Here is a 14,295-nt window from a genome sequence, read left to right on the forward strand (position 1 = left end):
GAATGGATCCCTATATCTATAAAAACTCAACAAATGAGTGAGGACCCTGTGTTGGAAAATACGACTAGGGAGTGGAGACCCTATGTGTAAAATCTCAACTAGGGATTGGATACCCTATGTTGGCAAAAGGCGACTAGGGGATAGAGACCCTATATCTAAAAATAATCTCAACTAGGGATTAGAGACCCTATTGGCAAAAGGCGACTAGGGGATAGAGACCCTATGTCTAAAAGTAATCTCAACTAGGGATAGGAGACCCTATGTTGGCAAAAAGCGACTAGGGAGTAGAGACTCTATGTCTAAACTAATCTCAACTAGGGATTGAAGACCCTATGTTGGCCAAAGGAGACAAGGGAGTGGAGACTGTATGTCTAAAAATAATCTCAACTAGGGAGTGGGGACCCTATGTTGGAAAAACGTAAAAGATTGAGATTGGAGATCCTATACTACCATTTTCTTTTCTTCTGGCCTCTTTTTCAATTTGTTTCCTTTCTCTTTTTTTAATTATTTCAAGGAATGAGTAAATGCTAGAAAGAAACATTGGAGGGGACTTCCCTTTTTATGGATTGTTGCTGCAAAGTTGTTTCTACCACTTGCGGATTTTTCTTTTTGGGTTGCACCTGCTTCTTGCACTGTTGCTTTAGATTGCACATGTTTCAAATTTTCCAACAAAGAACAATTGTTAGTTTAAAACGGTGGTTGGTTTTGTGTCCTTGATTGTTTTTGATCACTTGTTCTCGGCCCAACTCTTTTGGTGAAAAACCTCTACTATTTGCTGTCTTTTCTGAAGATTAATCTCTCTCCTAAAACCGAGGAACTCAACTTTCCAAACTTTCACATGGTGGTTCACCCGTGTGGGGCTTTGGCCCTTTCACCTTATTCTGCCTCTAGGAGCTTCTGACTTTGGATTTCTCTTCATTTTCAATAACTTTGATTTCAGAGTTACGGCCATCATGGCCAGTCGGGATCGATTTGATGCACCCGCTGAGGCTGGGTATTTTTCTTTGGACTTGGCTTTTATTAAGCAGAACCCCTGTAAAACCAATCTTGTCACCTTTTCTTTGTATTAGTTTCGGAACAGAGTTAGGCCGAAAGGGATTCAAAGAAAAGTAAACAAAAGACAAGAAAGTGAATTTAAGGAGAAGTGTCCCTTTTGGGGAGGAATAAAGGACTTATCTGGAGTGTATGCAGACTTCAATAGACATGACATGCTTCTTGGACTGGATACCCGATCTGCACAACTATCCAACTTCTCATAAACCCATTGCGACCCATGCTTTAAAATCGAGAAACATTGCCAGGACTCTTTCAGTGCCAATGGTGGTAAGGGATTTCTTCTTTTTGATCAACGGCGCACTTTGCGGGTTTTAAACAATCGCCTTATAGTGCTCTTTACGAGTTTTCACTAACAAGACTCTCTCATTTTTCAGTTTCTCTGCTCACCATTGCCTTACGGTGCCCGTAGGTTTTCACCAATAAGACTCTGTCATTTTATTTCTCTCATCTTTGATTGCATCAGATCCAAACAACTACGTTCTCTAATTTTGAAAACCTTTCACCGATTGATCGGAAGGACTTGAACAAGGTTTGGGTAAAAGAACTTGGATCGAATTACAACTTTGGAACCGTTCAAGTGAGATCGTCGCTGAACCATTATAACATCTGCCCCAGTTTCACTTTTTGGGGAAAATTGGATTTTTGTTTTGGTGTGACTGAACCCCAGAGAGAGGCTGCCTACATATCCTTTCGGAATCAAGTCGAACGTAGTTTAGGGAACATTTTGTTTTGTTGTTTTTGTTGTTTTTTTCTTTCTTAGTAAACGTCTTCAAGGTCGAAAGAGGGTAATGAAAGAAAGGTAACCTGCTCAAAGGGTTAGAAAAGGATTAAAGTGTTTGGGGTAGCGAGAATGAAAGCCTTCGTCATCCCAATCGGGTAATGCTGTTGCTGCAGAAGGATTAAACATAGTACCTTTTGACTACGTCTGCATTATAGCAGTTTCGGGGTCATTCCCTTCGACGTCTCCCAGGTATAACGCCCCTTTTGGCAACAACTTTCTGATAATGTATGGTCTTTTCCAGTTAGGAGCGAACTTTCCTCTTGCTTCCTGATGATAGGTGAGAATACGCCTTAAAACTATTTGCCCCGCATCAAAGTTTCTAAGCCACACTTTCTTGTTGTAGGCACGGAACATTCTTTGTTGATACAACTGCCCGTGGAGACTATGGCCATTCGTTTTTCATCGATCAGGGTTAACTGTTCCAGGCAGGTTTTTACCAACTCACTGTCTTCAATTTCAGCTTCAACAATGATCCGAAGAGAAGGGATTTCAACCTCTGTGGGTATCATGGCTTCAGTGCCATAAACCAAAAGATACGGGGTTGCTCTGACTGATGTGCACACAGTAGTGCGATATCCCAATAATGCAAACGGCAATTTTTCATGCCACTGCCTGGAAATTTGAATCATCTTTCTCAAAATCTTTTAAATGTTCTTGTTTGTTGCTTCGACGACACCATTGTCTTTGGGCCGATAAGGAGTAGAATTTCGATGCGTGATCTTAAACTGCTCACATATCTCCCTCATCAAATGACTATTCAAATTTGCAGCATTATCCGTGATGATAGTTGCAAGAATACCGAAACGCCAAATGAGATTGGAGTGCATGAAGTCTACCACAGCTTTCTTGGTGACAGACTTGAGAGTAATTGCTTCAACCCACTTTGTGAAGTAGTCGATAGCGACCAATATGAATCTATGCCCATTTGAAGCATTTGGCTCAATCGGCCCAATGACGTCCATACCCCAAGCAACAAATGGTCAAGGTGCTGACATGGGATGCAGTTCTGTAGGTGGTGCATGAATTAGATCGCCGTGCACCTGACAACGATGACATTTCCAAACAAAACTGAAGCAATCTTTTTCCATAGTCATCCAATAATAGCCTGCTCTAAGGATCTTCTTTGCCAAAACATACCCATTCATATGGGGTCCACACACTCCTGCATGCAATTCATACATGATTCTTCCAGCCTTTTCAGCGTCCACACATCTTAACAAGTTGAGATCTGGAGTCCTTTTGTATAAGACCTCACCACTCAAGAAGAAACCACTTGTGAGCCGTCTAATGGTTCTCTTTTGGTCTCCACTGGCTTGCTCGGGATATTCTTTAGTTTTCAAAAATCTCATGATATCATGATACCATGGCTGAATATTTGGTTCTGCCTCAACCGTGTTGCAGTAACCATGCCTTTCTCGGATTTGGATTTCCAATGGGTCAATGTGGGCATTGCTTGGGTATGGCAGCATTGAGGCCAAAGTAGCGAGCACATCGACTAACTCATTATGAAAACAAGGAATGTACGTGAACTCTACTGATTTGAACCGCCTGCTAAGATATTCCACATGTTGCCTGTAGGGAATAAGCTTGACGTCCCGGGTCTCCCATTCTCCCTGAGCTTGACGGATAATCAGATCCTAATCTCCCATGATTAACAATTCTTCGACATCTTGGTTGATTGCCATATTCATACCCATAATGCAGGATTCATACTCGGTAGTGTTGTTTGTGCAGAAAAACCGAAGCCCGGCTGTGGCTGGATAATGCTGACCAGTAGGTGAGATCAAGATTGCCCCAATTCCAACGCCTTTTGCGTTCACAGCTCCATCAAAGAACATTTTCCAAGCATTGGTGTCTTTTGATGTTATCTCAACTGAATTTACCTCTTCATCTAGGAAGTAGGTGATTAAAGGCTGGTATTCATCGTCAACAGGGTTTTCAGCCAAGTGGTTTGGTAAAGCCTAGGCTTTCATTGTCGTGCAGGTGACGTAGACTATGTCAAATTCAATGAGCAGGATCTGCCATATTGCTAACCTCCCTATGGGCATTGGCTTCTAGATTATGTACTTTAAAGGGTCCAACCTAGCGATGAGGTAAGTGGTATAGGCCAGCAGGTAATGCCTAAGCTTCTGAGCGACCCAAGTTAGGGCGCAACAAGTCCTTTCCAGCAGGGTATATTTGGCTTCATAGCTTGTGAACTTTTTGCTCAAATAGTAAATCTCCTGCTCTCTTTTCCTAGCCACGTCATGTTGTCCGAGGACACATTCAAAAGAATTCTCCAAGACTGTCAAATACAGGAACAAAGGCCTCCCAGGTTCAGGTGGGACCAAGACTGGCGGGTTCGACATATATTCTTTGATTTTGTCAAAGGCTTCTTGACACTCATCCATCCATTTGATTGCTGCATCTTTCTTTAACAGCTTGAAGATAGGTTCAAATGTAGAAGTCAACTGAGCAATGAATCGGCTAATGTAGTTCAGTCTTACCAACAGGCTCATAACCTCTTTCTTGGTTCTTGGAGGAGGCAACTCTCGAATAGACTTTATCTTTGTTGGATCTAACTCTATGCCCCTTCGACTGACTATAAATCCTAAGAGTTTGCCGGATGGAACCCCAAATGCACATTTGGCCGGATTTAGCTTCAAATCATATTTATGCAGCCGCTCAAAAAAAATTCTCAAGTCCCGAACGTGGTCATCCTGGGTCCTGGATTTGATGATCACATCATCTACATACACCTCAATTCTTGGTGCATCATGTCATGAAAATGGCAGTGATGGCCCTGATATAGGTTGCCCTGGCGTTCTTCAAACCAAAAGGCATGACCCTGTAATAGTAGGTGCCCCCAGGGTGTGGTGAAAGCTGTCTTTTCCGCATCCTCTTCATCCATCAACACCTGGTGATATCCTGCATAACAATCCACAAAGTACTGTATGCCATGCTTGGCGCAGTTATCAACAAAGATGTGGATGTTCGGCAAGAGGAAGTTGTCCTTGGGACTTGCTTTGTTCAGATCTCTGTAGTCCATGCACACTCATGTTTTCCCATCTTTCTTTGGCACTGGAACTACATTGGCTAACCATGTGGTGTATCGAACCACTCGGATCACCCCCGCGTTTAACTGTTTTGTGACCTCTTCTTTAATCTTGTCACTGATATCAGTTTTGAACTTCCTTTGCTTTTGCTGGACAGGGGGATAATCGGGGTAGGTTGGCAACTTGTGAACTACCAAATCAATACTTAGTCCTGGCATGTCATCGTATGACCAAGCAAACACATCTTTGAATTCAAACAAAAGTTGGATCAATGCATCCCGATTTTTTTCATCTGTGTAAATGCTTATCTTGGTTTCTTTGACTTCTTCAGAACTACCCAAATTAAATGGCTCTGTATCATTTAAGTTCGGCTTAGGATTATTCTCAATTGTTTCAATTCTCGATTTAATTACCTAAAAGCCTCTTCTTTATCATATTCTGGGTCTTAGTTTATTATTTCTCAATTAGACAACGTGTTTGGATCTGGGCATGAAGTCCGCAAGCATGTCATGTAATTTAAAGCCGCATTATTAGAACTGAAAGAAGAAATAAGAAAAAGTAACAAAATCAGAAAGAATAAAGAGAGATGAACAATGAAATATTGATTTCATTTCATTGAATTTTGAAGATAACGGGGTTTACATTGGAAATTAATGACATGAAACTAAAAAAACATACGAGTTACACCCCGAAACAACTCGTGATACAGAAAAAGTGGCAGGACTGGACTACCAGGATTCCTGCCTGATTGTGAATGGAATAGCCTTCCAATTTTGTAATTTGGCATTGGGCCCTATATACAGCACCTCAGCGGTGCTCGAGCCTTCTCCCTGTTGGACCATGTGGGTTTCATACACCATCTGCCTCATAGCCCCACAAATTTCTTCAATTTCCTTGGTCGTGAAGACCTCATCTTCCTATTCCTCATTGTACTTAGGCCTGACAAAGGTTCTATAAAGATGCGGAATCGGCTGAGGCAAGACCCAACCATTATTCTTTCGTTTATCTGCCCATTTTTCATCAGTTGGCATGGGTTGGAAACCTACCCCAAAGAACTTCTCGATAGCAGCCAGAGTGATAGGTTCAGTGATTCCTTGCAAGGTCGTCCTGAGCCCCTTCTTGGGTTTGTAACCATGCCTGATCATTTCCTTGGCAACCATAATTGACGCATTTGAGAGAAAAGGTTGAGGACAAGGGTTTCCTTCTTCACATTGGTTTACGACCACAACCTCGAAAGCATGATAAATGTGTTTACTTCCTTCCCTAGCTTAGAGACATGGGACTGACGGGTCCCGGTAAATCGACTGCTCGTCTTCTCCATGGACTACAATCTCTTGATCTTCATATTCAAATTTTACCATCTAGTGGAGAGTAGAAGGTACAGCCCCTGCTGCATGAATCCAAGGTCTTCCCAAGAGGAAATTGTAGGAAGTATCCATATCCAGGACCTGCAAGGTCACCTCGAAATCCACCGGACCAATAGTCAGAACAAAATCAATCTCACAAATGGTATCTCTTTTGATGCCGTCAAAGGCATGCACACAGACGTTGTTGGGCCTGATTCTCTCAGTACCAATCTCCATTCGTTGCAGGGTTGAGAGAGGGAAAATATCTACTCCGGAACCACCATCCAGCATGACCCTTTTCACATAATATCTCTCGCATTTAACTGTTAGATGAAGGGCTTTGTTGTGGGCAGCCCCTTCTGGGGGCAAATCATTCTTGCTAAAAGAGATTTGATTGAATGTAAAAAACCTTTCCTCCATCCTCTCTAGCTATTCCACAGTGGTTTCAATGGGTACGTATACTTCATTGAGAGTTTTGATTAACACTTTTTGATGTTCAGTTGAATTCATTAGCAGAGACAACAAAGAGACTTGAGCAGGAGACTTCCGGAGTTGGTCAATTATCTCGTAGTCCGCCATTTTCACTTTTCGAAAAAACTCTTCTGCTTCCTCAACACTCACTGGTTTCTTGAGTGGGAAACGCTTCTTCGTGGCATTATTCACTTCCTCTAGATTGAGGTATTTCTCAGCCAGGCTACTTTCCTTTGCTTCTCCCGAGATATCTTTACCCCTGTAAGTTACTACCGCCTTGTTGTAATTCCATGGAGCGGCAGTGGGATCTATCATGGGCCTCTGTAGTGTGCGGCCAATAACCACGGGCTCATTCAGCGTTGGTGAATTTACTAGCCCCGCACCACGTAGGTCTCTTTAGGCACATACATTTTAAACCCCTTGTTTAGCTCAAACCTTCTTGGAGGGCTCAATGACATCTGTTCTTTCTTGTGGCCCCGGGGAACATAGAGAACGACATCTTTTGAGGGCGCTGCCCCAATTTTGGTTTCCACTTTCTTTTTTTGTATTGTGAGGGGTGGGTTTACTCTTCTTTTCCTCCTTGTCTTATTTTGCGACGGCCTTTGGCTTCTTTTCCATATCTGCTATGGAAATGATAGCTTCTAGAGCTGGGTCAAACTCTCTAACTTTACAAATCATTCCAATAACCGGCGCGTTGTTGTGAGCTAGTAATGGATTGTTGGTTACATTAGGAACGTCTTCGTCCTTTAGCACTATTCACTTTTGTTCTATGAGATTTTCCACATCCCTTTTCAGGGTCCAACAGTCATTTGTATCATGCCCTTCCGCCCCTAAATGGTAAGCACATCGAGTACCGGCTTTGTAACCGGGCGACGCTGGGTTCTGTCTGGTTTGGGGTACAGGCTGCAACAAACCCATCTAGACAAGTTTGGGGAAAAGGCTGGAATATGACTCACTAATTGGTATGAAGTTTTCCATATTAGGTAGTTCCCAGGCACGGGCATTGTAGGGAAGTTGTTCTGTGGAGGTCGGGGATTATACTAAGCTTGGTGAGGAGGTTGATTTCTAGGAAATGGAGCTCCGTTTTGACTGAATTATTGTTGTGGCCTAACATAGGGTTGGGCATTCATCACTGCGTATGGCTGAGGAACCATAGCATAGGCCACATCCTGATGGGGATAGTAATGTTGTGGCGTTCTTTCAGGGAAATAAGGTCTGGGTGGACGAGGTTTTCTTACACTTGAAGTTTCCATTGCCGCTTCTTCGTTCTTCTTTCGGTTTGCTACACCTCCAGACCCACCTTGAATTGCTTGGGAGGTAACCCTTATAGCAGACTGACTCAAGATGCACCCTGTCTTTAATCCATTCTCGACCATATTGCAGACATCATATTCTAATAATAATTAGCCTCTTGGGCTTGAAGAAAAACACTAACCATCTCTATTTCGTCCATTGGAGGTTTGACTCTCTCCACTTGTTCGCGCCATTTGACAGCATACTCTCGCAAGCTTTCTGAGGACTTCTTCTTGAGGTTCGATAACGAATTCCTGTCAGGAGAAATGTCGATGTTGTATTGAAATTGCCTAACAAAATCCTGAGCCAGGTTGTCCCAAATATGTCACCGAGATATATCCCGATCCAAGTACCATTCAGAAGCAATACCGACCATGCTTTCCCCAAAATAAGCCATGAAAACCTCCTCTTTTCCACTGCTCCCCACAATTGGTTACAGTTGTGAGCACGTGATTTTTGTTTTTGCGCGACAGTCGCTCCAAAAGAATAAAAATTGGTCCTGCTGTACAATTTTTAGATTTTTTTTTGTGCGGCACTTTGTTGATTTATTTGTGACTTTGGCCCATTTTTATTTATTTACTTTGTTAAAACAAAATTCAAAAAATGTGTGTACGGGTCATGCATAATCTGAACCGTAACACGGTTTAAATAGAAAAGCATAAAACAAGCATCTTTGTCCGTGATTTTTGTTTTGTTTAATTTTACCTGTTTTGAATTATTTTAATGTGTGTGCAAATAATTGTACTAGGTGTTTATTTTTTAATTTGATTTTACTTATTTTTGTATTTTTCATAATAAAAGAAAAAGAAAAAAAATAATATAAGAAAAGGTCCCTTCCCTCCCGGACTTGGGCCAATTTGTTAAAATTGGCCCAAACAAACAGCCCAAAACCTAAGCCTGCCCAGGTCCAACACCACCTGATACCCAGGACGTCCAAACGACGACGTTTTGGTCCAGTGTGATCTGGGCCGTTGATCTCAGATTGATCAACGGCCAAGATCACTTCCCCACAACCCACTGAGGAACCCGACCCGTTTACACCCGGACCGAACCCAAACCCTCAACACTTGAAACGACACCGTTCCACTTAACCACAGATCCAGACCGTAGATCTAAATTGATCTAACGGTCGAGATCCGTCAACCCACTAACTATATAAGCCCATAATCCTACCCTGCCCCCCCTATCCGAACCCCAGCCTTCGTCTTCAACCTCATCCCCTTCAAACCCTAGAGCCGCCCCTGTATCCCCCACCATGAAAACCGGCGGCATGAACGCCGGTGACCTTCCCCTTAACACCCTAGAATCCCCTTGCCTTCCTGAACATGAATCTGTTAACCCTGTAGTTCGAATCCCTCCCCACCTTCTCGAATCTTCATTTGAAGATTCGAGTCAAAACTCGATCTACACAGTTTAACCCCAGCTTCACACCAGACACTCCCCAGACCCCCCTCGTGACCAAACCATACTTGGTTTGGTCCGAATCTGACCAGGGAAGCATGAATCCCGGATCTGAGTTTTGGAAATTTTTGTAGTTCTTCGTCACTGGTTCATACCGGTTCAACCGAAGAGATTAAGGTCTCATGGACTTTAATCAAAGTGTTTCTCATCTGAGAAACACTTCGATTAAAGTCCATTCAGCCTTAAGAAAGGTCTGTCCGAATCCGAGTCAAGGTTTTGATTTTTCAAAGATTTGAGGTGAGTCTTGTTTTCTTTTCTTTATTTTTGTTTTAGTCCGTGTGATTTGTTTTTAAAAGTCTGTTCATATTTGTTTTAATTTTACCAACTTCTGTTTGTCCACTTTGCCTGAACCACTGTGTTTGTTTGAACCCCTCCTATTCTGATAAGGCATGTGTATTGGTTGTGTTCCAAATTTGTATTGATTAACTGATTCCTCGAAGTATAATTTTGTTTAATCAGTATAAGTCGAGTCATGTGTCCCATACTTTAAATGTCTGATTTTTGGCTACGATTGTGTATGTTAATGCTAATATAGTCGAGTCGACATGTGTCGTCAATTAGTTTCAACTATCCGAACAATAACAAATCGACTTACTTCTGCTAAGCATGTGTTGAGTCAATTAAGAACCAGTTTTTGTTTACTTATAGCTGTTGAATTGATCAGTAATGTAAAAAGGGATGTTTGGTTTAAATTCTGAATTGGGAGGCATGTGCACTCGTGCACAGCATGTGCATTGGTGCACCTCATGTGCTTTGTGCACAGCCTGTGGCCTGCATAAAGGTCTTTGTTAAGTTTTAAACAATTTGACAGCATATGCTGTCAGATACATTCTACTGCCCATACTTGGCTTTAGTTTAAAGAAGTATTTAAACCTTTTAAAAGTTAAATCTGCCAGGGAATGTTGATGGGGTTTAATACTTAATTAGCTAAAGTTGGAATTGAAAATGGAAGGCACATGGGAGGGTACTGTGATATTCTGAAAACAGGCTGTTAAAAGAGATAGTTTTGAGGCTTATAAAGGGATAGATATACAGAATTAGGGGAGATACAGAAGAGGAGCTGAAAGAAAATATACACACACAGTGAGGAGTTTTGAGAGAGAGAGTTTGAAATACATCCAAAGAGATACAGACAGAGAGGGATACCTAGACTGAGGGGATTGAAAAAGGATAGGATTGATTTTAGGAAAGCACAGATAGAGGGAGGTTAAGAGATAGCAAGTATACAATCAACATTCAGAAACTGTTTCTTCCTGTTGTTATTTGGGCTTTTTCAGTTGTTCAACTTGTTAAATCAATTCTGATTCTTTGGAGTTCCAGTTGTGTCTATTAGTCGAGTGTTTTTCATTGGTTTACTACTGGTTTGGTTTGCCTGGAGTTCTGATTCTACTCCACTGGGTGTTGCTGTCATTTGGCTGCTTCTTTCTATCGGCCATAGTTGCATTTCTGTGTTTGAGCCTGTCCTGCTGTGTTGCTTTGTTTGCTGCTGCCCTGTCCTGCTGCTATTGCTAGTCCTGTTTCTTTTGCTGCTGATTTCCACATCTTCTTCTTCTCCTCCTTTGCATTTTCAGCATTTCCAGGTACACATTTCAAGTCCCATACGGATGTAATTGAATCAGTTTGAAAGCATGAAATGAAAAAGGTTGAAGAAGTTCAAGTATTTTTTGTAATACTCATAGTACATTAACAGGCCTGTGAAAATTGATCAGTTTTATTCAACGGTTCGAAAGTATGTACTAATATTCGACTGAGTTTACCCTTTTGTGTTTTAGCTCGTTAGTTGTTGGTTAGTATGGGCATGTACACTTCGATCTCATACAATACTGTTTCTGTTTCATTTAGTTTTTTTTTAGTTAAGACTAGTCCACATAAGTTTAGTTAAATTCAACTCAAGAAATGTTCGGATTAAGTGTTGTATTTCGTTAGCTCATACATGATTCCTTGTCAAAATAAAGCATTTTACTTTGCCAGTATATCCTTTAACTTAGTCCAAATAAGTTTAGTAAGTTCAACTTAAGAAATGTTCGGATTAAGTATTGCATTTCATCAATCTCATATGTAATCTTTTTGTTCGACCAAAGCATTCTCGTAAGGCATGGCGTTTTCTCACTTTATAAGTAATTAATCAGAAATTGATAGGAGTCTGGTTTAGGCCAAAGTATATATTTCAATTAGAATACATTTTCTTTCTTCTATCTCTGAAAAAAATATAGAAATGTAGCCATTGTAGGATACCCTTCTAAAATAATGAGACGAGCCTCGCCAAATAAAGATGCAAATCGCGGGGCCCTCAATAACTAATCATAACACTTAGAATCTGGGCTAGGCCGTTTAGTGAATCTCATGGCCTTTTCAAAAAATAATAACGCGTTAGACTCTTAAGGCGCGGCTCAATTAAATCATATTCTTAAATTCGGGTGCACATTGATGTGACCCAAATCCAAATCTCAACGAAGTCAAAATGTGTTGACGATCACGGGCACATTGATTGTGACGTGGTTCGAGATGCATTTTCACGACGTTGCAATTCTATAAAAAATAAGTGATAATGATAAAAGCGGTTTAAACTTAATAAAAGCACATAAGTCACAACATGTATTTAAATCAGATATTTAGCCATTATAACAATTTAAGCGACCGTGCTAGAACCACGGGATTCGAGGGTGTCTAACACCTTCCCTCGGGTCAACAGAATTCCTTACTTAGAATTTCTGGTTCGCAGACTTCATTTGGAAAAGTCGAAAATTTCCTCGATTTGGGATTCAAGATAAACCGGTGACTTGGGACACCAAAAGCCAAACCTTTCCCAAGTGGCGACTCTGAATTAAATAAATAATCTCATTTCGAATATTGTCACTTAAATTGGAAAAACTCCACCCGCGCATTTTACCCCTCGGGGCGGGGCGCGCAAAAAGGAGGTGTGACAGCTCTGGCGACTCTGCTGGGGAAGCGAACCCAGAATCTCTGGTTTAGGGTTCAAGAATTCGAGCTTAGAATAATTGTTATATTTGGCTTTATTATCTGATCTTTATTACATGTTTTTGCATAACGTGCTAAATGTTGTCTTTTACCGCTTTGATATTATCTGAACTGTATATAAACTGTGCCGAAACCCTTCTCTTCTTACCTCCGGGGAGAAGCTCGCTGGTCGAGACTCCCTATTCTGTTAGTGTCAATACCCTAAATAAGAAAGAGGTCGGACAAGTTACGAAGCCGGACGGCCTTTTGGTTCCCGGTAAGTTGCCCCTCCTCGACTCGAGTTGTCCGCTCGGGTACACAGTCTAGAACAAATACCAAGGTTTAAACCTAGTATAACTCGACTTCATGCCGGATCCCTAGTAGGAACGCTTATTTGCATCATGTTGCATTTGACTTAGGGGGCTCAACACAGGGGTTGGGTCCGTCTAGGACAAGCAACCTGAAATGAAAAGACCACCCTACTGCATCCTATTTGTTTTGCGCATTTATTTGCTTCGGTTCCGCATGCTGACCGGTTTCTAAAAAAAAGAAAAATAGCAGCGTAGGGAGATAATTACTTATTTTGGAAAAATAAAACCAATGTCCAAGTAGTGTCGAAACCTCGCCGGAATTTTTCTAAAAAAAACAGAATAAAACCAAAAGTTGTCTTTTAGTTTGATTTATTAAAAAAACATATAAAAATTGTTCTTTTCTTTTTAAGAAAAAAAGGTATTTATTTTAAAAGTAAAAAAAAATGGAAAACTCATAATTCAAAAAAATGTGTTGTTTCTTTTGTAGTACCCTTTTATAAATTCAGACTGATAGTCCAAATATTGCAAAAAATATTTTTCTTTAGTCTTTATCTTTTTTCAAACAATAATAAAAATACTTATTCTTGATTTCTAGGTTTATTTAATTTTCTCTATTCATGATAGGCCCGAACTACGTCGGTTTGATTCTCACCGGATGTGAGATATGTAGGCAACCCTCATCGGGTCCAACCCCACCTTTTGCTAAAATAGCCAAAAATCAACAAATAAATAAAAGACGTGTCAAATTTTTAAAAGAGTCGTAAATAAGTCAGGTGACGTTGTTTTATCATAAATAGCCGAATGTTCCCAAAAGGGACGCCGGAAGGCTGATTTTGCATAAACAGCCACCTTTGTGTCTTGTTTAGCGTTTTTTTCCAATAGACTCGCACAGCCTTAAAATCTTCGTCCCCAAAGTGTTTTAAGGCCGTGTTCAAAACTTGATCCTCCCTGTAAAAATATTTTTTGAGTCAGTCATTTTGTTAAAATCACCTTAATAAATGTGCAGGATGAGTACGGTGCAAAATGAACATTTTTCAATAATGACCAAAATCTCTGTCAAGTTACGGCTATGGTGGAATGATCTAGGTGTTGAAGACAAAATGAGGTTAAGAAATATTTGAAAGGTCTTGTGGGCCTGTTGGAAATCCAGCCCCGGGGAGATATCATAAGAGCTTTGGTTACCTATTGGGACCCGGCGCACAACGTTTTCCATTTCTCTGATTTTGAACTCACCCCGACTTTGTAAGAAATGGCTGGGTACATCGGGAATACTGAGCTTCCCTTGAGGGAAAAATACTTGGTCGCCCCAAGGGTCGTCACGGTACATCGGTTCCTAGATTCATTGAAGATACCTAGGACAGTCCACAATCCGGATCTGGCAGCCGGATTTTGTACTCCATGCTTCATATATGATAGATACGGTCATGAGGGGGGATTCAATAATCCGATCAACAAACTATGCAGCAAAGGAGTTCGTCAGAAGTGGGACGAGCACAGACGGGTAGCGTTCATGATAATGTTCCTGGGCCTTCTGGTATTTCCAAGGAAAGATGGAAACATTGATTTGAAGATATCTGGGGTCG

At 41.2% G+C, this 14,295-nt stretch overlaps 1 protein-coding gene across 1 annotated transcript; it reads right to left on the reverse strand.

Annotated features, from left to right (window-relative positions):
- Nucleotides 1–6,233: 6,233 nt before the first annotated feature.
- Nucleotides 6,234–6,638, reverse strand: LOC138871879 (uncharacterized). The gene has a single exon (XM_070149797.1). It carries the CDS (start codon nucleotides 6,636–6,638, stop codon nucleotides 6,234–6,236), a length of 405 nt encoding a protein of 134 aa, XP_070005898.1.
- Nucleotides 6,639–14,295: the final 7,657 nt, after the last annotated feature.

This window comes from Nicotiana sylvestris, chromosome 1 (assembly GCF_000393655.2).
Source record: "Nicotiana sylvestris chromosome 1, ASM39365v2, whole genome shotgun sequence".
NCBI lineage: Eukaryota > Viridiplantae > Streptophyta > Magnoliopsida > Solanales > Solanaceae > Nicotiana > Nicotiana sylvestris.